We start from the raw sequence: 25,192 nt of genomic DNA on the forward strand, positions 1-25,192 counted from the left end.
AGCTGATTGTATTTCTACTAAGATTCAATTGGTGATGGAGCCTCTATCCTTGGCATCTATTGGGTGGGTTGAATCGGGGTCAAGGACTTTGCCCTCTTGATGAAATGTAAAAGAAACAGGTGGTGCTGTGGTCACACTCTGTACTACCTCGAAGATTTTGCAGCATTCTCAAGTGTTATAAATGTTCCGATTTATACCGTGTTTCATTTTCCTCTCGTGTGATTTGCTGGCCACTCGTCGGCTGGGATTCGCTCCAACTCACTCTAATGAGCGCAAGAAAATGGATGGATGGATGGCTGAAAAAAATCTTTATCTCTACAGGAGGATAGTTAAGATAACTCTGCTCGAATGTGCTGCCAAAGTGTTCGTGTTGGAGGTGAGAACAGAGCGGTTGGCAACAGTAAACAACACTCGCGTAAACATGTTGAGAAGAGAAACGATTTGACTGCCTGGGCTCGACGTGAGGGAGAGGTAATAGAGGAGAAGCTGTTTGGTAGCACTCCTGGTGCCTTGTCTTCGCGATTGCACCACCACATACACACATGTGCGCACACACACGCACACACACACACACACCCATGCGTTTCGGATGTTCTGCAGTGACTCGTGTCACAAGAGTCACCTTTGATGCGGTTCTGCGTTTTCTTCGCAGAGATCAAGGTACCTCTCCTTGGTGGAGTTGTAATAACTACATCCCGAGGAAGATGTGTCACAGCTAGAATTGAATCAGAATGTGAAGGTGCAAAGCCAAGAGCAGTTTTTTTTAGTTTTCGTCGAAGACAACATGAACTTGTATTACTGCTCAAGGAAGAAAGTCAGATAGCTTACAGTAAGAATAGAAAAGATGAGTAAATGAATCAGTATACGTAAAAAGATGTATTACTGGGGCTCATTGTTTTAATGCGTGGTGCCAGTTGTCAAACCCCCACATCAAACTCTTCAGCTTTTACATCAAATTAAATTTCCATTCGATACATCTTTTAGAAGATTGAAGCTTTTGTTTGAATCTGCCATTCTGTCTTATTAGGAAAGGTATTAGACCCCGTGAGAGACAAGAGTGCTTTGTTGCCAAGGTGGGTCCTAATCGATTATTCAACCAATAAAAAGTGATTAATGACGAAGCTCGGTTACATATTTGGACTTTTGCTTTGATTGTTTGTGACCCGAGACCAGGCAACTGTCATTTTCAGTCAACAGCGAGTGGCGCCCCCAAGATAGATAAAAACAGATTTGTTTTGCTGCTTAACTGATATTCCACAAATGCGATATCAATCAGAATGCCGTGTTTAGACTAGTGGGGGCACGGACATCCTATTATTGTCAAAACATTTTTGAGGTTGATTTACACCTTTAATTTAATCCGCAATGATATAAATGATATTCCAAGGAGATTCCTAACCATCTTTGGCTTTCAGTCTGTTCATCACTGTGGCAGACAAAAAGAGCCTCCGACTACTGCAATTGCTCTTCACGAATGTCCCACTGCGATAGTCCAACATAATTTTGGTCACTGAGGACTTTCACTATTCAATAGCACAGTTCTCCTAAGTCCTGCATTTTATTTTATTTTGAAGTGACATCTACACTATAATTTGTATTCATCATTGTATACACTACAGACTCTCATTTGCATACAATGGTGCATTGCTCATCAGAGTGGTCTCACAGAAAGAAGGCTATAGGGTGGGACAAACATATTTGACCCTCTTATGTAGGGTTGAGGCTGGACACAATTGCTTCTACAAAAATTGGCCTGGCATAGACTTCAGCTTTCTGACTCAGAACACAATAATTGGTAGAAAATGGATAGACGGGTGATCACAGGAAGTTCATGGTTTAATACTCTGTTAAAGAAGAAACACATGATGGATACCTTTGGGCTCAAGTGATTGTAAATGGTGAGCAAAAGGTCACACACTTGAGCGGTGCGCTGCGGCAATACGGCCGCACATCCATCCTGGATATGACCGCAGTGGCACCGACAGCTGAATCAGGCATTCAGCCCAATGCTGACAAGACAATCCTGCCCCGCAGCCACACTCATCTGACTGCAACGCGTGGCAAGCACACAGAGGACTTGTGTGTGAGTGAGGGTGAGGAGGTGACTTATTGCTTTGCTGGCTGTGTAAATGATATCCTCCTCATCATAAAAGACCTGGCTCTAAATCTGACCAGAATTCCCTTCTTTTAAACAAAAACTTTTGTTCATTATATAAAGTTACTGATGTAGAATATAACTTTTTGGGCCCTATTTTTGGGTGTATTTTAGATATAGGATATACACAGAACAAATAAATGCTCAGAAATGTCATTAACAATAAAAAAAAAATGATGGAGGAAGATGCTGGTGATGTAACTTAGTGTTAGTAATTGATTAGCTTTTAAGTATCATAAATAAATGTACTAGTCAAGTAAAGATTGGTTGACTTGTGACTTGACTTGACTTGACTTGACTTGACTTGATAAATGTACTATCCGAACGTCATGCAAGTAGACTTAAACAAAATCAGGAGCGGTCCTCACTCTAATCTGCTTTGTAAAAGGGTTAGGACAGAATATTTCTTCAATATTTCGAACCTGTCAACACCTCTCTCACACCACAACTACGATATCTCCAATTCAAAAGAATAGAAATACCAAAACGTCTCTCACAATTTACGTCATGAACTATTTCATTCAAAGGCCTCTATAAAAAGTGTCGGCCTGAAGCTTCCCTTTAAACCCTCTAATTTATCAGCCCCACACATATGGCATGATAAATCACAGGAAGGAAGTCTTACCCATGTTGTGTCTCCAGCATATTTTTTTTTTCCGGCGCCAGCCAATGATTGGATCAAGTGGGAAAAAGAGTTGACACTTCCGGAGACTTCGGCAACGAGGATTTTGGTCTCGCTAAAAGGGAAACACATCTAACAGCGAAGATTGTACGACGGAGTGGCAGCCGGCATTTACTGGTGTGTCTAACCATGATTAAAGTGACAAGCTTTGCTGCTACTGTGACTCTGCTTTAATCAGTTAACCAAGCTTTTATGGGCACAGCTGTGCCTGGTTTGCATTTCATTATCACAAAATTGCCAAGTCATAATGTAGTCGTTAGGAGCCATAGTCAGACTTAAAGATATTTAAAAGAAAAATAACTAACAAAAAAAAAAAAAGCATCTTACTCATATTACTAAAAGAACATTCAGTCCAATTTTTCAAAAATGTCTTTTAAAAACTCTTTGAAACCTGGATTTAACACGACACTTTAACATTACACTTGGGGCAGACTTCACTTCTGTTGGCAGGTTATTCCATTTGCATGCAGCATAATGGCCAATTGCTGCTTCACCGTGTTTGTTTTGAATTTTGGTCTCCACTAATTGACCAGAATCTGCAAACCTCAGAGCCCTACTAGGTTTATATAAAATTAGCATTTCTTAAATGTATTCAGGACCCAAACCATTGAGTGATTTATAGACCAGGAGCAGAACCTGAAAGTCTATTGCTTGAACATGACTTACTTGTGCCACCATTTGGAAAGATACATGTTTCGAATGTCATTCTCTGTAACAAATGAATGCATGCGTGAACAACCACACTCTTGAATATTTATGGGGAGTTTCTCCCAAGCTAATTATTACCATGTGAAATCTAGGGACCTGCTCCAATTTTCTTAGATTGTCAAATAGGATGAATAGAGAAAATGCTAGGGTTAAATTTGTTTGAGTATTTGTTGTTGTACTGTAGGCTTACCACATTTGTTTTTTATTGATGTCAAGTGAACTACTTTGCACCAAGGAGAAATACAAACACCTCAATTCACCAAAGTAGCAGCACAAATCAATGTAAATTACTTTGGGTGAAAGCACTGCTTCACTGGTGGAGGATTTCCATTACTGCCCAACAATATTGGTCTTTGGGGACTATGCGGTCATTTTGGTTATTGATTAAGTCATAAGCAAAGATAGCATCAATGTGCATCAAGTTTAAATAATAACTTAAGGAAAGAAAAAGTCTTACTATTTTAATGTCCTACTATCCATTTCACATCACTGTGTAAACCAATAAAATCCAAGATCAAATGCGAGAGCTGCACCTTCTTAGTTGAAGATTGCAGACATGTAGAACTTTACTGCATCATACTGAATAGTATCGAAAACAGCTAAATGGGGTATCTAAAATATTAGAGTGAAGTAAGACTGTCCATTCATACATGTAAACAATTTTGAACGTTTGAAAAATCTTAATTTTGACCTTAACCCGAATATTGACCTTTTTTTTCTTTTTTATATCAGATTGCAGCAACATACCTTCAGTGACCTGTGAGTGTATATGAGCTCACATGTACAATTTGTTACTCTGACAACCCACCAACATATAGGTCAGGCTAGGAATATATGTAACATATTACTATTTAATAAAGGGATTATGTTTGTAATCCCAGCGGTTAGCAGCTCCACTGCAGGATGACCTTGTCATATCTGTGTGAAACCACGCATGTAAAGACTGCACACTTCCAAGCTGCGGGTATCATCTGAGATAGACTGTCCATTGCAAAGTTCGCAGTGATTTATTTATATCTGAATTCAAGCAACACATTAAGAAGTATGTGAGTATCTCTTAACACTTGGCACAGAGTCTTTAATGAAATGCAAGTACCGTAAATACCAAATGCAAAGGATCAATGCCCTTTGCAGCCATTTTTAAGAGCCTTCTGCTCTTGCCGGCCCAGCACCACCACAATGCTGAGTAAGAATAAAAAGACTGTGTTGTCGCTCATGAGAGAAGGGCAACACGCTGCTGGGCTGTGTGAGGACATGTTAGTCTGCGAGCGCCATCATCGGCTGACCTTGACGGGTGTCACAGCAGGAGGTGTGAGCGTGTTATGAAGAAAGGACGAGAGTGACACATTCTGTCAACACTTGTCATCATTGTCCATGCATTTGTATCACACACATCAGCAGCACTCAGAAGACGGGTTAACGTTGAGGAAGTGGCTAATTAATTCAAACAATAAAAAATTTAAAGGGAAACTAGATAGCATGCTTTAGAGCTGATGTTAAAAGTTGACATCATTTTATACAGTAAACAATACACCACAAAGAGAATGTGCCAAATGCTGGGTTAAAAAAAAAAAATCTATTTACATCTACTCATTAGTAATCATTAAATATACGGTAGATGCCTCATTTTACCAAGTACAGCCAAAATGGCAGCACATGTGCCAAAATGCGATGATTAAATTGCAAAAGGAAATCCAGACTGTCTGCTCAATGCAGCCAAATGAGGAGAAAGCAGTGACAAATAAAGGCAGAATAGGGCTTGTCACGTCTCCCGGGTGGAGCAGCTTGTCCATCAGTGCCACTTGCCATTCTTCCTTTCTTTGTTGAAATTCTCAACAAACCTCTCACCAAAGATGGTGAGATGCACAAAACAGGCATGAGGTTTATTGTCACGGAAACATATGGAAAAGAGGCAAAACAGATTTTAAGAGTTGCTCACTAAATGGGGAGCCCCGTGGAAGGTCACACGGGCAACAACAACAGCATTTTTTGCATGTCTTGGTGTGCAACATTGTGTTACTGAGAACTTACATATCTTGGGGTTGTGTTTTTTTTAGGCTGAGGTATTTGTCGTCTTAGTGCTTTGTTGTGACGCCAGTTCAAAGTCAGTCACTGCAATAAACTCAAACATGCTCTCATGTCAACTTTTAACTAACCAACCTGTAAATATGTACCATAAATATGTTTTAGAATTTATTTTTAAATATGTGTAATTTCCATGATGTATTACATACCATACACTGTATACATCCATAGATACGACCGCCCCTGCGCCCGCTTGTCCGTCCGTCCATCCTTACGTTATCTCCTGCTTCATGTCATATAGCTAGTCTATTGTATTACTAGTGCAGTAATGCAAGACTGCATAGTGACATTAAATATTATGAGCAGTCATGTAAAAAAAAAAAAAGATATGGGTAAGAGGAAAGTTGGGGCTGAGTGTCATGAATCCGTCCAGTCTAATTTCCTTTTGGTCCAAACAAAAGAACAAGAAAGGCACTGTTTTGTGTGACTACAGACCTGAGTTGTCAAAATACAGTTTTTGTCCTCCAGGAGCGACTAATAAGTAGCTTAAAGGAATTCACTACCCTCTGCAGAGTTAAAACCCTTTTACCCATTTTTTTAAAAATAACTTTGATCTCATAAACGTTCTGCCTGTCTGTCATTTCAGCCCTGAAACATTTCTCAATACACTGATCTTTTTGTCCCATGAGTTCTTACTTGACTGCTTCATGTTGGACAGGGACATACTGTACTGCAGATGTGTCACACTCACCTCCCTCAAATGATGCTGACAGGCCACTGAGACTCCGTCTGTGGTTACCATAGTAACCAGCTGTGATAACAGCCCAATCAAAGTCAATGTTGAATGTCAATACTGCTTCTGTTAAGCTTTTCATTGCATCAACATGGATCCATTTCCATTTGGATTCACACCGACAAAAGCAAATTGGAGCTGCGGTGCACAAAACATCATTACTGAATCGTATCCAGTGAAGCTGGTGGACTCCGCAGTATTAGGGTCTTTTTTTTTTCAGTCCCAATCTATTTACTGGTCTGCTTCAAATGTTATGGGAACATGAGGAACTGTCAAATAGAACATTTCAGAACGTTTTTTAACAATAGCTAGCAAGAGAGTTTCACAAGGCTGCCTTGAAAGCAAGCAAGTTTTGTGCTGCCAGATGACCCCCCTAAAAGGTTTAGATTTTGTTTTTCACATGCCTTCAAAAAGATCTAAATTAATACAGTGGGACCTGTGGGTTGAGTCGATATCATAAATAATTGTGCGGAGAAAATCGCAAGAATCTCTTGCAGCATGGCAGCCTCCTCTCAAGGGGCAGATTGGGAACCAAGCATCCATCATGGGGTTTGTGGAAAACATTTTCTCACAGCGATGTTGAAAATGTTTGGTCAGATTGTCTTTGATTGGAAAAAATGGCTAGCCTCCTTCTAGACTACAGCCACTATCCATTTCACTGTCAAAAGATCACATCTGCGCTATTAATCTGAAAGTCTTATTTAGATAACAGGGAATCAGGAAAACAAGGAAGCCTAACAGATTGCAAGTCAAACAGCATCAGTCACCACAACGGTAGGCTGTTTAGAAGACATTTACCATGACCAAAGTCTCCTGAATTAATTAGTCCTCAGCCATCAACTGTCTGAATTTCCCCATCTATTTTTGAATCAACGTACCCATTGAAATGTAAATTATGCACACCACTGGGTTTTCCTTTCAAACAGTTGACCTCACGTATAAGCTTCTCTTCGACTGACACTTCACACATTCAAACTACAGTGGCAGAAAAAAAGGCTAAAAATCAGCATTTAGGCCTTTTACCCTGTTTTTGCAACCACTCTGCCTTGGTCAAATGACAGAGAAGGCTTTGTTTACGGTATCCTTGTAGATCGCTTTTGATTTTGCCACCAAGAAGTAAGTGTGAGGTCATAGCAAAATGTCCTGACATGATAACATAAGTCATATCTGTTGGTGTATAGGCCACCAAATAAAAAAGAAATGTTCTGTAGTAGTCCTGTGTAGATTGATATTATGGGACAATTAAGAACTCAACAAGAAAGTTTAATCCCCACTGAAAAAGGGCTTGTTATGGGTTTCAGATTTACTTGGTATCAATCCATACCAAATACTTTTTTCTGTTGTTTTTTTTTTTTTACTTAAATATGGCCATTTAAAGTGTTATTTATTTTTATTTAATTCCCATTTTCATGTTTTAAATATGTATGAAATAAATATCAATCAATCAATCAATCAATCAATCAATCAATCAATCAATCAATCAATCAATCAATCAATCAATCAATCAATCAGGCATCGTCCAGATCTAGAATATCGACCGCCTTGACGAGCATAAAGAAAACTAACCCAATGTCTTAAAACCTTGTGCTCTGGTAGGGAACTATTTCTAATTGTGAGGGTAAGGTCTAATCCAACATGAGGCAACAAGACCAAAACAGTTTAAGAAAAAATGTACAGTACATGACAGGAAACTAACTTTTTCCTGGAGTGAGAAGAGGATGTAGCAGTGGCCGACTTCTCAGTGTGCTTCTAATGAAACATTTACTCAAAATCACATAACGCTGCAATAATTGCTGCACAGTTTGAAATTTGCATAAGTGCACTTACACACACACTTTGATGTGGAAGGTTCCTAGCTGTGATAATAAGCACTGTTGGGGGAATATTGATTGGTACAAACAAGTGTAAAGACAGCATATTTGGGCAGCATTGTGATTGCGATAGAAACTTGTGCCCAATACCAAATGGTAGACTGGTAGGAATTAAATAGAAAGACGTGCAAACAAACATGGTTTCATCCATGATGTAACCTTAAGGTATAGAATGTGTTAGCTCCAAAATTCTTGCATAAGAGCTTAAGAGAAGATCAAGCATGAAGCCACCTTTGCTTTTTATACTAAATCCTGCAAAGGCGTGACTGCGTAGGCTTTTACAAAATGACTTGGCATCCCACAATCAGATGTGTGACATTGGCGCCAGCATCTAGGTGAACGTTTGTAACACTCGCTGGACGAGAACGCAGTGGGAGAAGTGAATGTTACGAGTCCAATTTAACAATTTGTATAGGCCAGGCATGTCCAAAGTCTGGCCCGCAGGCCAAATCCGGCCCCCGGTCAGATTTCATACAGCCCGCAGCTTCGGTCTTATAATGTATTATTTATGGCCCACCTGCACTGTCAAACTGAATTTAAAAAAATCATGAAATTTGAAACTGTAATTCCTATTATCAAAAGGTAGCAGCACCACCACTCTCCGCTCATTTCTGCCATGGCGACTGCAAAGAAAACGAGAAAAGTTGACATTGAGGGCCGTCGCTTTCAAGAGAAATGGGAATTAAAATACTTCTTCACTGAAAATCAAGGCAATTGTGTTTGTCTAATTTGTAAAGAGATGGTTGCCTTGTTTAAGGATTTCAATCTAAAGAGACACTATCAGACTCAACATGCTAACACATACGACAAGCTAACAGGAAGTGAAGCAGCTCCAATCTGAACTGGCATCACAACAGTGATTATTCACACGGGGCTCTGAGTCAAAAGTAAATATTACTAAAGCAAGCTACAAAGTGGGCATGGTAATACTGTTGATGTTATGAACCTGTAGACGTGACACCAATTATTACTTTCTGAAAGATATTGTAAATGACAAGGGCAAAATTCACTTGTTTTAAGTTTTAATAATAACAGACAACTTTGCATTACTTATAACTCCTGTTTAAAATTTTCATGAGGCAAAAATAATTTTATACAGTTTGTTCAAAGTTATGTGACTCTTCAGATATGAATGAAAGGCAGAATTTGTTTTTAGAGTTGTTCACATCTGCCCGAGTGGCTTATATTTGGTTATTTTGTCGTTTGAAAAATAAAGCCAATTGTGACAATGAAATTTGTTTTATAACAGTGTGTATTTGCATGAAATCTTTGTAGTTAAAAAATGTCCGAAAAAACTAATGGCCTCCGCCCGGGCCCCTTCACTTGATCAAATCTGGCCCTCCTTGCAAAAAGTTTGGACACCCCTGGATTTCCCTTCACTCTGACAACAGCTCTGTTGCAGCTCTGATACTACTGACGGCAGATTATACCACTCAGCGTCAGTGTCGTTTTTACAAAAGAGAACATTTGCCGTTTTAAAAGGCTGCAGCACACAGTATGCCTATAAAAGTGTAGATTCAACATGGATGGGTGGGTGAGGCCTGGGAACCAACTGTAACCAAAAGAAATGGGAGGGACATAAAATACCAATTTAAAGAACTCATGGCCTAAATAATAGCTTCCTCGTTTCACACACAGCAGACACACCAATGGATTTCCCTTCAACCCCGCCCCCTGCAGGGTAGGATCAAAATCAGCAGACATTCCTCTTCAATAGTGTAAACCCATTCCGATCTTTCTATCTATCCAAATGCTTCTTGCATGCTATGCTATTTAGCCCCAAGACTATTCTCTTACACCAACAACAAAGGACATTTTATTTTCTTCCAAAAGTGTGCAGCACACCACTATGGAAATAATATAAGGATAAAAACTTTTTTTTTCCTTTCACAAAACACAAAGTGGAGACCGACTAAAATGATATCATCATTATCATAATATCAAACTTTCACACAACTTGTATGAAAGTTTGTGCGTCCCAATGATTTCTCGGCACGAGGTTGTCAGGGGCTACATGTGTCACTCAAGTTGGTGTCAATGAGGGAAAAAAAAGATTGTGCTGCAATACCACAGTGGGGTGGCGCTGACTACATTAAAGGTGCCAAATCAGATCACTGCCAGACTTTGACGGGTTTTGCGTGTGTGTGCATGTGTGTGTACGCGTGTGCGCGTGTATGTTGAATGCCCAGGACCCCCGCTAATCTGGTGACCTTTTAGATACGATTACCAGCTGGTAGAGGAGAGACCTTTTGACCCCGATCGTTTAGCCGAAATGCTAATTTATTATGTCAGATCACACAGCTCACTGGACTGTAATATTGAAGCAAATATTGCTTGGGCTGCAGAACTAACAGTTGTTTTAATAACTCATTCTAAAACCAAATGACAGTGGGACCGACTTGTCATAAAAAAAAAAAGAGGTTATAATAATGGTGGACCAGGACACCGCTAATGTTAAAATGAGCGTTACTTTTGAGGGTTGTATTGCAAAAACAAAAATCAAGCTGTTTATCTTTTACATGCTGCTAAAAGCATTTTTTAAAGTATTTTTTCGACTTTAATGACTTTGCCCATCAATGCTCATTTATCCCATCAATTTGTATTCAGCCACTGTGGCTTCAAGTTATTACAATTTGCTACAGTAAGAGGAGTCAGACAGCGGAGCATAATTGTTTTATCAACAATTTCTGACAAAGTAGTATCCGTCTAGATTTAAGATTGATTTTTTCCCAAGGATGCTCGATATCATAATTTTTTTTCAGACTGATACCAGTACAAGTACTCAACTCTTACCAAGTAACCAAAACCACAAGTATTTTTCTATAGAAATTTCTATTTAACCAATAACAAATAAAGTAAACAAAAACCTTTCGTTTTGTTCTGACAAAAGGCATTTGATTCATAATAGAGAAGGTAATTGCGAAAAAAACCCCATAAATATCTCCAAAGTGCAAGATAAAAATGACAACTCCTTGAATTTTAATCTCTGTTCAAAATAAATTGAGGTCCAAAATATTTCGGGTTCAACTGTTGAGGCAACTGGCAATGAGTACAGCCCTAGCTTTATAATACACACATATACACGGTGAGTGAACAAATCAACAAATCTTGGGAAAAATATAATAATAATCCTTTCTAAGCATGAATATAAACCATAAACAAACATATACTTACAGAAAGTGCATCTTAATGGAAAATGAGAGGATTGCCATGGATACAGTTCACTTAGAATGCGCTTTCTCAGCTATTGGTATCGGCTCCCTCAATACCTTAAAATATAAAAAAGGGCTTCATACATGTTTCAATTGATAAATAATATCTTTAGACATTTTTTATGTCTAGCGTGTAAATTTCTTTTCTTGACACAAAAGCTGGATTTACACTGCATGTCAGGGCTAAATTGAATATCTGCAGTGTACTCAATTCAGCAAGCCCAGCATTTGAAACTCTGATGTCCCCCAATGAAGGCAGATTGAAATTTTGGACTGAAAGAAAGCGCGTTTGAACATTTGACTGCATCGAGGGCAGCACAGTGTTATTAATTAGCACGTCTGCCGCAAAATTCGGAGGCTAGCCTCTTGTGTGGAGTTTGCCTGTGTGGATTTTTTTCCATCGATTGGTCTATTCTGCCTCACACCCAAAGTCCACCTCACCTGCTCCCCCAATAAGAACAAGCGCTCTAAAAAATGGATGGATAGATGACGTACAATGTCCTACAAGGCTGCACCTGTCTTGACAAGACCAGACTGACAGAAAATGCGCGTCAAAAGCTATCTGTATTTGAAGAGTTACAAAGCGATCAGCTGCACTTCCCACATTTACTCGCCAAGACGTTTGCTCCATACGTTAAAGTGCCATCAAACACAACACGGCGCTAATCATGCAGCGCCAGCTTTGTTCCACCAAGATGAACTTAAGGCTTGTGCAATATTGCAGACGGAAGTCAAACACCTCAACAAAGGTTGTCTGTAAGTGCTGATATCTGAGGTGGCCATATGACCTGTTGGAGCACGCCATTGAAAAGATGTTTTTATAAAGTCTTGTTTGAAAGATAATGAAGTGCATGTTTCCAGATTGGATGAAAGACAAGTTGCTATTTGCTTTTGTGTGAAAAAGGGAGCACATTAAATGGAAACATCCTGAGTGTATGTACAAGAATAAAAAGACATTATTTGACCAAAATGCTCACAAATGTGATTGTTTTCCTTCTGTTTGGCAGATTCTCACACAAGCCTCCTCTCTCCATCCTGGCTTGGTTGTGCACACAGGAGGCTTAGCTTGACCATGTGGCCTTTCCAATTCAACGATCTGCGTGCAGACCTGCAGGGCCGCCGGGCCGAGGCTGTTTGTAAAGAAGTGCAGCATCAAGCATTCTGCCCGACACATCCTGAACCGCAGCTGGGTCAGACTATTGGATGGCCACGCAACAAACAAAAGCATGCTTAGGAAAGAAAGAGGAGGCTTTACCGCAGGAGAGCTGTGATGGACTCGTGTACGAAATATGTGTCGCATTTGAAATATAAAACAATATCCCCAAACTGTCTCAGTCACTGACTAGTGTTTTCACTCATCCCATTTGTTTGTTCTCTTCAGCTATAATCATGTTCCATAGCTTTAATTGACTGGTCTTAACAATAATCAGCAGTTTTGATTGGGCACAATCCATTCAATTTATAAACTTTTTTCTTTTCATCAGGATTTTGGCTTCATTCCACACCACTATTTCTAAATATTTAAATAGAAAAAGTCCCAAAATCTAAATCTGGTTTACACTGTTACTCATAATTATGCTTCCTCAAGGAAAATTGAATTTATACTTCATATTTTTGCTGCCACACAACTCAAAGAATAACGACTCGTGTAGGTATGCCAAGAAAAATGTCAGTGTGGAGAAGTGTGCAAAAAATGCAGAACCCAATGAAAAATCTAACAATAAAATGCATACCAGTAAATCTTAAAAAAATACGAATATCAATGCTTCTTCACCTCAGTAATAATGTCGGTCTGGCAAACTGAAACTGATCATTTCAAATCAAATGTTTTCAGTGTGTGCGTGTGTGTGTTAACAAGGACAAACTGCATTTTCCATCATGCAAGTGCTCACTGGTAACACTGGAGTACAGTCGGGATACACTGGAGGGTCCTCGGGGTAATGAGAGGCAGCAGGCAGCATTCCTACTTATTATGGAAAGATGCTGCGGGAAAGTGAATTATTGCTGCAGAGCGACGCCTTAAGCGCTTATTCTCTGACATCATCGCACACCGCTTTAAATACACTAGTGAAAGGTCACTGCAAAAAAAAAAAAAAAAAAAAAAGCGCCACAGGGTCACGAAAAGAATGAAAGCTGACGCAAAGCCTTCTGACTGATGGGGTTGCCGTGAATTCACTTGATCAATATTCACATGTGAGTGAGATGGCTTGTAGCTGAGGAGCCTCAGTTGACAGAGGGGGATTAATGGCTACATTAACACAACACAATACACAGTGGGGGGGGGGGGGGGGAAATGTCAATCACAGCTGAGCATTATTAAAAATGCAATTATCAATAAAACATACATCGATGGTGGAGGTGGACATATGCTCTGACCATGACAGATCAAATGAGCCTTGTGGGGGGAAGCATGTGACTGCTTAACCCATTCCTGCATTCTGATGAATGAGACCAATCTAAATTATTGCAGCAAAACATTCCCAGTGGCCTAGTGTTGAAAAGACAAACTGCTATGTGTAAAATGTTGGCTTGAGTTGTCTGAGTCATTTAACAAAACATTTTGGCTAGCTGGTTAATATCGCGTTATTCATCTTTCACTGTCAAAATGAACACGTCTGTGCCAAGGAATCCAAACAAAAGATAAGTTCCCTCAATAAAGATGCCTCAAATCCTGCCACTTCTATTTTTAAAGCAGCTTGTCCATTGAAATATAATTTAAGCCCGGAATGCTGTGTTTCTTCCTAGTAATTTACTACATACCTAATTTACATGTAACATACTGTGTCTTCTGCAGTTAGTACCATAAATATCGGGAAATGGACACATCTTTTTGGCTCTGACGGCATCTTCCACAATTTTCGAGCGACCCGTCAAACATTCCAATTGTGGCGAGAATAATATCATCATTCAAGCCGCTGAACCTATTTGCCGAATCACTCCGCCTTGAAAGTTTTGTTTACATGTGATGTCACCTGAGCTATTGATCCTCATACTAAACGCTCCCTCAGCCTGTCTGCATTCAAGAGCTTCATTTTCAACCACCAGCAGCTTATTTCATCAGAACTCAGCCCTGCGCTGGATAAATTGGTGTGAGCGCATCTGTGTGTGTGAGTGTGTGTGTGTGTGTGTGTGTGTGTGTGTGTGTGTGTGTGTGTGTGTGTGTGTGTGTGTGTGTGTGTGTGTGTGTGTGTGTGTGTGTGTGTGTGTGTTACCAACTGTACATGCTGCAGGGAATGGAGGTAATGAAGCAGATCATTATTAATGACTCATATGCTGAACAATGATGGCAGCACCCGGACACTAAACAGTCAAATAGAGACAATATAAGACAATATCTATTTATTTGAATCTTCCACAATGAAAATATTCACAGCCTAGAAATGAACCTTTAAAAACAACATCTTTACTTTTCTTTTGATGTTACGACAATTCTATATTCAAACAATGCCACGGCTTGAAAATATCCGTCACGCGAGCTTCCACAGACAAGCTCTCACTGTTGCCCAAACATCTCTAATCATTGGTGTGCCAGTCTAGTCTAACAATGTCTTCCGTCTCGTTCTTGTTCCTCCGCAGCTCGAGGCTGGTTATCAACCCACAGCTCCGCTCGGACAGCCGTCACTTCCGGTCGATGTCAGGTGATGATAAAGGGTGATGCGGTACCGGGCTCATCAGACAGACGTGTTTCTGTGCTGTGTCTGGCCAGCAGGTTCACCTGAGAGCTTTTGGCTGTGAAATGACTCTGCCCTGCTGGCTTCGGCCCATGAACGACATGGAGAGCCAAAGGACTTCTGCAACTGTCAGCAGCTGACATGCGGAACAAATTACCATCAGCATCTCCATAAATTAACTCCGAAGAGATCCAAACATATGCACTGCCTCTTTCTAGTTTTCTCTAATAGGGTTAAAGTAAAGTCAAGAATGTGTTGCTGGCTTTTTCTCAGTGTCCCATGATGCACTGTGGTGTAGGGCTGTCACTACAAAATATTTTTAGAATCAATTATTCTGTCTATTAATCCATACATTAAACAAATAATTGGATATAATTCTTTTAAAATGTTAAAATGTTTATTGCAGATTTATTTTTCTCCATCTACCGATGTTCATCATGTAGTAATAGAAACAACTAAATAAAGATTCAGCAATATCACCCAAGAAAGATTAATGTTGTACTCACCAAACTGATTCTGTTACTGGTGCCGTTTTCTGAAGTAAAAGCCATTTGCAAATGTTTCGATTTAAACACAAAATAGTATCCGTTTCTTTTCATGAATTACTACAAGATGAATGAAAAAATACTGTTGAGAGACTGACCTAATAGGATTTGGATAGTGTTTCGATTACTCGAATATTAAAATTGTCAATTAAGTTGATCATCAATTAGCTGTCGATTCATTGTTTTGGCAGCTCTACTATGGCGACACCGTTATCCATTTAGGTGTTGAGTAATATGGTTGTTGAGCTCACATTTTTTTAGACTAGCAACACATTGGTGAGTGTATTTTCTCATCGATAGAAGGCAATTTTAGAAAAATTGCTGTAATAATTTTTGGAATGCAAAAAACACACTCTGGACACATTTTCTTACAGACACACACAAAAACTGTGTTGAAAGTCTGTGCGGCTTCAAAAATTATTGTTGATTTTTGGCCATTCTGTACGCCATGTTTCAGCACAGAGCATCATCAGATTCTGTACTAATCTGCCCGTGTATGTTTGTGTGGGATACAAAGCACAGCAAAGGGGATTGTAGGGACTTGTTGGAAAGCTCGGCAGCTCATTCTCCATAAAGGATCAGACATGGTGTTCATCTAGCTATTTATTTAACAGCTTTAAACCATAAAGCAATCCTCTTTTCCAGATGGATTCCGGCCAAATATTACAGGTCAAATTTATGGTCAAATGCCTACCACCTTATATTGACATTACTACGAAACGCATTTATCTGCAGTGGCTGTTAATGTTGTCAACACATAGTTTAACCGGTTTCGGTCGAAGCGTTCTGTCACTGCTAGTTAGTCTGTAGGAGGAAGCAGCGATTTCTTTTTCTAGGAGGTAAAAGATAAGTGACACACACACGCACGGCCACACGTACATCAACTTGCTCATTAGCTCAGTTCACCCACATGTCAAGACGAACCAATCAGAGCTAAGAGGGACAAATGTTAACTTGTGTTGAATGGTGGACATTGTGGAGTGCAGTGCTGTGACTAAATTACTGCTGGAGAACACCAGCACAGTCTGAAGCTTGACATTAACAAAGAGCCTCACCCAGGTTCCAATAGCACCTCACACCACAAACTTAATTGTGGAGACATGGAGAAGATCAAACTGACAAACATGCAGTTGTTGGGACATAAACTTGAGTCGGGTCCTCAGGTTTGTCAAATAAACTCCAAGCACCCCTCCTGACTGCATCTTGGCCTTTGCACTCTGACCCCTGTGGCTACTTCCTCGTCCCTTGTAACTGTACCCTTCAGCACACATGCGGCTACGGACATATCCTCACACACAAACACAGATGGCCCTGATGGCACCAAGGAGACCCTTACTCGCTCCCCCTCCTCTTGCATTTCGTCCCAGTGCCTCTATAATTAATGGTGTGGCCCTGCACAGGGTCTCTGGCAGCAAATCAAGGAAATGTGCGCTCATAAATACAAAAAAAACACCATTAAAATTTAACATGGAAAAACACAGACATTCTATTCTAAAAGGAGCCCATTTATAATCTGTTTAGCATTTAAATTATATGTCAATATGTTTGTGGTTCATTTGAACCAGCGAACATTTGAAAAATATTTTGAAAACATTTTAAAAATCTTTTAACAGTATACTTAAGTGGGGAAGAAATTGGCTCCAGCTCACAAACAACCTATTAAGAGCAAACACTTTTAGGAATGAATGGATCCACAAATGATAATTTTACATTCACACTTGTAAAATCTTGCAGTCAAAATGCCAAGCAATAACAGATTGGAAGATGAAGTCCTTCAGTTAAATGGTCCTCAACTTGGAGTTGCACATTTCTTGGGGGGAAATAGTGCAGTCAAATATTGAGGTCACACAACAAGCAGTTCAGAACATTAAAATGTTACTTGATCTTTTTGACAAACGAGAACTTTTATTTTTTTTATTTCCATTATTTCCCAAGGGTTTTGAAACTTAAATGTCAGGGTGACTAGCCTTGAACTGCGTTCGCCCTTGGAGGTTCTAAGAATCTATACAGAAAAGAAGCAGTATGTCATCACCGGTGCAAACTAAGTGTCTAATGAGATGATGATGTAGTCTGAGGTCATTCCTATTGTGTTTACAGTCATATTTATGTGATATTGGAAGATTGCTATGATGTCATCCAATGTGCCACTTTCTTTGCCCTTTCTCCCCACACTCAAGTTATTTCTTTTAAGGAGTTGCTATTTTTTTTTTGCAAAGTTTTAAGAGTGCTGCATTGTAAGTGCTATTGTAATATTTATTCAATGGCATTGACATCAAGCCCAATGTAACAGAACAATTCTCTTCCACAATATGGCAAATTAGTGTATGATTTTTTTTGGTGGCATTTATGTTTGGAGATCGTACCTGAATTGGCTACATTAGATCAATAAAGGTTGAGAAATCGTACACTAAAAAATCTTGATGAAATACAGCAATGTTTGAGGATCAGCAGCAAAACCAAGAAAGATGTACTCACGGAAAAACCAGCCCAAAAAGGGCAAGAGTGTCGCACCCTGGGAGATGTGGTTAGAGCGAGAGCTGCGAAGCTGACGGCCAGGATGAGGCTTCCCAGGACCATCTGAGAGACTCCGAGGGCCAGCATGATCCGGGTCCGAGTCCGGTATTCCCTCAGACGAGAGAGGCTGCGAGACAGCGACGCCGGGCTGAGGGAGCCCTGGCCGCCGATGACCGTCCGGGGCAACGCGTTCACCGGCATTGTCCTTAAATAAAAGGTGCAATGCAAAGGTCGGGCGAGCAAGAGAGAGCGCCAGCCACAGGAGAAGAAATCCCACAACACAACTAAGCGTTAGAGTGGAGGTCAAAGCTCGATGTGGTTGCTCTCCACCAATTGAGATGCTCTCCAATTAGCGTCGAGCTGCCGTGAGTGGGAGGGTAGAAGAAGCGAGAAGATCGAGTGGAATCAGCACCAGCTACGTAGCTTTACATTCAAAATCCAAAAGAGGGTTCCACCAAATTCCTTCTTCGCTCTGACATACAACCCATTCCTCGTTAGAAAAGTCACCGAAGACGCACCGCAGAACCAACCTTGCACCATTGTCACGTTGCCATGCTGAAGATAATGGACCCTATATGCGTGGATTCAAAACACGGCGTCAGAGGTGCAGCGTAGACACCATCCAGCGTATCCAGCCTTTCAAATACTGTCGTAGAATATCCGCAATTGTGCCTTTGGTGCGCAGTTGTTGGAAATGTGCCACAGTGCGTCTGTGCGCATGCAGCAGCGGGAGCAAGGCTGACTTACTACTGTGGTGACGGAGGGAGAAAGGGAGGAGGGGGCGTTCGGAACTAATGTGTGTGCGAAGAGGCGCTGGTGCTGCATGAGAGGTTTTATTCCCAGCGGATGAAGTTAGGGAGCATTTTTGGAAACAAAGACAACAATATGGGCCGCTTGAATCCTCCTGTGATGGAAACAAATCTACAGGCTATATTGTGCAAATGATCTATCTATCTCTCTCTCTCTCTCTCTCTCTCTCTCTCTCTCTCTCTCTCTCTCTCTCTCTCTCTCTCTCTCTCTCTCTCTCTCTCTCTCTCTCTCTCTCTCTCTATCTATCTCTATCTATCTATCTATCTATCTATCTATCTATCTATCTATCTATCTATCTATCTCGCACACACACACACACACTTGCTCGCGCACACACACACGCACACACACTTACACACACCTATACACACTTACACACACACACATACACACACGTGATTTTAAAAACAGATTTTCGGGTTTAATCAACAAAATCAACAACCCAATTTGCTGGGTTATTTTGTTCAAAACAAAACTGAATGGGTTGTTTTTAACCCAGCATTTTCAAGGGTGTATGTATGTACTGTATGTGTACACCCTTAAAAATGCAGCATTTTTCAAGAGTGTATGTAGTATGTATGTATATGTACTCCCTTAAAAATGCTGGTGGTGCGTGTCATGAATGCAGTAATGTAGAGTGTGAGCGTGGTGACCCCATGTGGAAAAAAATAACACCTGCACCTCACATACACATACACATACTGGGATTGTGTACAAAGATTTAAAATGCAAAATAAATGTGCGGTCGCTGCTTTGTAGAGTTTAGATGTCTTGAGCATAGTCTGGCATTCAAACCTCACGCAATAAACAAGTCACTGCTTTGCAGGCTTCTACTTCTACTCTATTAAAGTTAAACGAAATTATTTGTCATGTTCAGCAGAGGGCATCATTCATTTATTCTTTAAAAGAGCAGAAAGGGTCATACACTGTCGTTTGCTCTTAAATTTTTACGCGCCTCGCATGCACGCTTTTGAGATGAGGCTATTTTCCCATCCAGATTTCTGACACACCCAACGTATGCACAGCAAGGCATGATTCTCAGGCTGGCTATAATTCTCAAAATCTACAATCTTCTAGAAAATACATAATACTTAATATGTGAAAGCAACTTACATTATAGTGGTTCTCAGAATGTGTGGTCCAGTTGGCTGGTCTACGTCATATGTAAGCGCATAAATAGGTCAAAATAAAAACAAATAAGTCGGAAATATCTTTGGGAAATATTTCATAACTTTGTTGCAGGCTGTATTTTGAATGAAGGTCACTGTAGGTCAATGGGCACTATGAAGGTGGGGAGGAAAAGATCACCATTGCATTTTAAAGCTCTGGTCCGAGACAAAAGATCACTTTAAAAATGGATTTGCAGTAATGCAGGATTCTTACATTTCAATTCACAATGAGAAGCGGTTTGGATGATGAATGAATGAAGTTCAGAGATCACCGACGCCGTCTGGTGGCCACAATTGTGAATTGCGCGTTGAGGGAGTAGCACCTTAACAATTGGTGCAAGTCATAGTCACACTGCAACAAAAAATGACATTGATGATCTTTGCAAATATTGGGCAAGCAAATCAAGACGACGCTTTAAAAAATGGCAAGTTAACTGGAGCTAAATATAGCTGCTTAATGCTGCAAGTGACAGCTTATTTTAAGATCAATAAAACGTTTCACTTTGTAAGAAAAGACAGGGACACCTTTGTCAAACGTTACTTTAAAATGATTTTATTTATTAATACAGTGGTATACTTAAAATTGTGTTGCGGAGGAGGAAAATAATAAGAATGAAATCAGCCACACGTGAAGAGCTATTATCCGATTAAAGCTGTGTTAAGTCTAAAAATAAGAGGGTACTGGTGTGCCATATATCAGTAATTGTCTATTAGTACAAAAATACATTTAAGGGCACACAATACAGCATCCAGTAGTGAAAGGAACATTTTGGGAGTACAACTTTTGTTTTGAAAGAAAAAATAATAATAATTTTTCAGCCCAAACACTTTCCTGATCCTTAAGTAGCCATAAAAAGACCATTTCTGATGGTAATCGAACGAGAATATGTTGGTAGAAAAGATGTCATGTAGTATACTGTCGGGTTCAACATTTCAAGGCTCGAGGGTATAATCCAGAATACAAAGATGATCATATTTCCTTGTTACTCTTCCACTTTTTCAAATGTTTTTCGCTACATTTTATACAAAAAGAAAGAATAAAAAAAAGTTCATTTACAAACAAAAGAACCAAGGCAATATGCTAGCATTATTTACAGTCACTCTTCATCTTCTTGTTTGTTGTTGTTGTAAGTAATGCATAGGAGATAAGACCAACATACATCTGTTATCCAATCACAACCATTACTGTGTGCTGAATCCGAGTTTGCTTATACACTGGATTAACAAGAACGGCAAACCAAACAACACGACACAGTTACTCATCATAAATTATTGTTTCCTTCATGAAAAGAGGTGAATGAGCTCCAGATAAGGCATCACTGCTTATTGTGTTTGAATGCAAGAGTGCAAAAAGAGATGGATGACTGGAAACAAATGTGAGGAAGCAACGAAGGAGGCCACTGGACCTGAGTAGAACGACATGCATAGATCTCCCTCAGGCTGGAAGGAGTGAGAACAACTCAAGCTACAAGGTCTCACCGGAAGAAAAGGCGCAAAAGAGGAAGAATAAAGGTTAAAGTGTGCTGCTTGGCTTTTAGATCCAGCTGACCTGCAAACTCCTTCGTCGGAGACTCAAACTTTCACCACATTCTCTCAGAGTGGAAGAATATGGATACATATTATATTCAGTCACCTCAACTGAAAAATAATAGGAGTTGAATTCAGGACAAAAAAATGCATTTTATCTAGACTACTATATATACTGTATGCATATATAGCATAAATACACCGACACAGGTTTGTAAAATATGTTCGCTGGTGGCGCAAATTGGAAAACAATTCATCCATGTATACGCATATAAAAACTTTATTGTACTGTATGTATAGATAGCAATAATCTTCAGTGAGGGTGGGGCGGGGTAGGGGGGGCATGCATCAGTGGTTTTACTTCATCGAGACTTCATTTGATGGCAAAAGTTTGTTTCTTCAGCGCCTGGCCGTAAACAGCACTGACTGGATCTTCTTCACGTCACCGTCGGGAGTTGGAGAGTGCAGCTGTCCATGTGTATGTGTGTGTCCATGTTTATCCACTATGGATGCATATTTTGTAACATCACACCTGCTGCCTCCCCCCACTTAAAAGTGGTCGATGAGCACAGAAACACAGTTGGCTCCCACCAGGTAGTTGGGGTCTCCAGGGAGAGACTTGTTCTGCCAGTTTTTTGGGTCACCTGAGAGGAATGGGAACAGATGGAGCAGATGGTGAGTTATAAGAGTCTTTGAGGTTCAATTAAGCTATAATGGCAATATAAGAACTCCCTCTTTGGAGTTGGTTATATGGAACAATAACTGGAGAATGAATCCATCAACTACTCAAGTGGAGCTGCAGAGCCTGATTGCATCTCCTGCCTGCCAGCCATATTTGGAAAGAACAAGACAGTGGCTCACATCCAAACACTGGAGACACTCGAGAATAGGCAAGTCATTTCATCTTTAATGAATGTCCCCCCCCAGCCTCTTGTTGACTCAAAATTCAACCCCAGTCACTATGACGACGGCGTACCGTAATGTCAAATCATCCCGAGTTATCTGTAGCCTATTTCTGGAAAAGAGTTTGTGAGTGAACCGTTTTGCATTTCTGCCTCATTTGTTACCTAACAGTAGTGCTTATTATCCTAATAACCACAACTAGTTCTCAGCAGCTGTGTTAAATAACAGGAAATAAAAAAGAAGAACATGACCACATCTAAATGACAACGTGACATAGTAGTGAACCACGCTGCTCATGCACTATGTCCACTCTCCTGAAGTTCACTAGTTTTACATGGCCTGGAAAAACAAAACAAAAGCGTGATCAGACAATAAGGCACAAGGAGGAGCATCCATTAGCCGCAGAGCGCTGTAAAGAAGGGCAAGAATAGTGGGGACACGATGTAAGAGGAAAGTCACAGAGGGGACACGAGCAGGCTGGAGAGTGGCCTTGCCTCGCAATAAAAGGATTAGCACGCAGCCTGATAATCCTTCTCCTATTCAGCCCAACAACAGAGCAAAGCAGCATCTCATTCATTCTGATTCTTAAAATGAGGCTAATTAACTGCTAATCCTAACAACGGCCAAAATTACCACTCTTCGTGAAGTAACTCGCAGAAGTTGAGCTTTTTACTTTGCTATAATTCAAAGTAAAAAGCCACAAGAATGTGTGTTCATTCGCACACTGCGCTTCGAATGAACTACAGGTCTTTATTTATCGATATTTGTAGCTCCTGGAAAGGTAAATGACGTAGACTATAGAAAAAAAGTGTTTTGGATACAAGCACAAATGCACAATTAAGTGCACTCAACCAAATAATTGACATTCAAGGGAGGAATTTCCAAACCCTATCTAAACTTATCTATGCATCGCGACATATATCCTATTCTGCAACTACTATTTATTTTCTGTATCATTTATCCTCATTAGGACCAAGGGAGGAACGGTCGTCAAATTTAATGAAGAGAACTATAAAGGCAGGTCTTATGGCTAGGATTTGGGTGGCTGTGTGAAAGGAAAGAAATAAGAACATGCAGTTTTTATATCACAAACACACACACACATGCTCGCATGCACATAAACCGTATATATTAGGGATGAGCAAGTACCGATACCAGCATTATTTCAAGATTCTGGCCACCTTCTTGTGAACGTTTTACGATCACAAATTAGAAGATTAGGAATTGGTCATTAAATTAATGCAATTTTCAGGAGAATTGCAGCATTGGCATATATAGGTCTTTTCTGGTGAAAATGATTTATGTATGAAATGTCTATACTTTCATTGGTATCGGTCTGAGAAAATGTTATAGAGTATCCATTTACAATGTATGTGTGTGCATCTAGGTATAATAAATGTCAAGCCAAGTTGCTCCTGCATGCATATATATTAGGAAAACCAGTGAGGTTGATTTGTATTGAAGCCCATAAAAATAAGTAGACCTACTAATTAGCTTCATTACAACAAAAAAATAAAATGATTTGACATAAAACCAATGATTAGTAAATGACTTGCAATATATAATAATAAATGAATAATAAAAACGGACTTTGATGTGACAAAGACAGGTAAGTTGGCAATTAGAGAAAGTGAGTGATAAAAAGTGAAATGGATTCAACTAAAGCCATTATGATACTGTATGTAAATGAAAGGCAAGATTTATTTCCCCGTAGACTGATTCGTTTTCCAAAATCTCACAAAACATTGGTGAGAAAAATACAAATCATAATAATCATAACTAAGGGGAAATGATTCAAGTGACCCCAACAGTCAAATAGTCACAGAGCCAGCCCAAACGACCCCAGAAGAACTGAGAGAACACAGCATACCCGACGAGGAGTCGGAGGATTTTAGAGCAAAAGACCAACCATCAGGGGTCATTGACGCACAGTGAGGTAAGCGCAGCTCCACAGGCTTCAAAAACTTGAGGCCGTGAGGTCCACACATCACCAGAGGGCTCAGCAAAGTCTCCCCTGGAAATGACAGAGACGATAAAAACAAGACATTTTGAACAATTATTATCGAATTATTTACACATCAGAAGATAAATGTTCACTTCCCTTATTGAACTGAACAGAAAGGTAAAAACAGTTTGCACCACCCAAATGATTGACATCTACTATAAATTCGATTGAATGAAATCCTACTGCATACGTTTATATACGCATTACAAAGTATGAGTACAGGAATAACTCAAGGAATGACAAAAGGTGATCAAATCTTTTACGACAGACTGCTTATATGACAAAGGACAATGCAATGATGAACAGAAACAAAGAGCGCAAGAGTGACTACAATCTTTATCATTTTGTGACAATGCTACCTTTCTCCTTGTCAAGTGGAGGCAGGATGCTGTTATCTCGGCAGACCTTGAAGTAGATCTCCTGCTCTATGCCTTCAGGAATGGCGCCCTGAGGGATAATAATGCTGACGCCCGTCTCGATGGAGCTCAGGACACCTCCGTTGCTATTGAAGATGCCCCGGGCAGTCGCGACCACAGTGTGGCCCTCATCCTCGTCGTCGTCATCCTCCAGGGCAGTGGGGCTAGAAGGCAGAAAACGTTTGT

General features: G+C 40.1%; 2 protein-coding genes across 10 annotated transcripts in view; both read right to left on the reverse strand.

Moving 5' to 3' along the window:
* Positions 1-18,377, reverse strand: part of entrep2 (endosomal transmembrane epsin interactor 2) — a 53,856-nt gene extending 35,479 nt beyond the window's left edge. The window contains exon 1 of the mRNA XM_085907942.1: positions 18,138-18,377. Coding sequence (XP_085764068.1) covers positions 18,138-18,377 — 240 coding nt within the window. The remainder of the gene's footprint in view (positions 1-18,137) is intronic.
* A 2,315-nt stretch (positions 18,378-20,692) lies between these two features.
* Positions 20,693-25,192, reverse strand: part of tjp1a (tight junction protein 1a) — a 42,387-nt gene continuing 37,887 nt past the window's right edge. For 5 of the 9 annotated variants that reach the window (XM_085906730.1, XM_085906728.1, XM_085906731.1 and 2 more), the window contains 3 exons: positions 24,950-25,170; positions 24,456-24,599; positions 20,693-22,326 (listed from right to left, as the gene is read on the reverse strand). In XM_085906730.1, coding sequence (XP_085762856.1) covers positions 22,232-22,326; positions 24,456-24,599; positions 24,950-25,170 — 460 coding nt within the window. In that variant the 3' untranslated portion in view covers positions 20,693-22,231. The remainder of the gene's footprint in view (positions 22,327-24,455; positions 24,600-24,949; positions 25,171-25,192) is intronic. The other 4 variants (XM_085906733.1, XM_085906737.1, XM_085906735.1 and 1 more) reach the window with 2 other exon arrangements.

The sequence above is a fragment of the Syngnathus leptorhynchus genome, chromosome 3 (assembly GCF_054491065.1).
Source record: "Syngnathus leptorhynchus isolate UIUO chromosome 3, UIUO_Slep, whole genome shotgun sequence".
NCBI lineage: Eukaryota > Metazoa > Chordata > Actinopteri > Syngnathiformes > Syngnathidae > Syngnathus > Syngnathus leptorhynchus.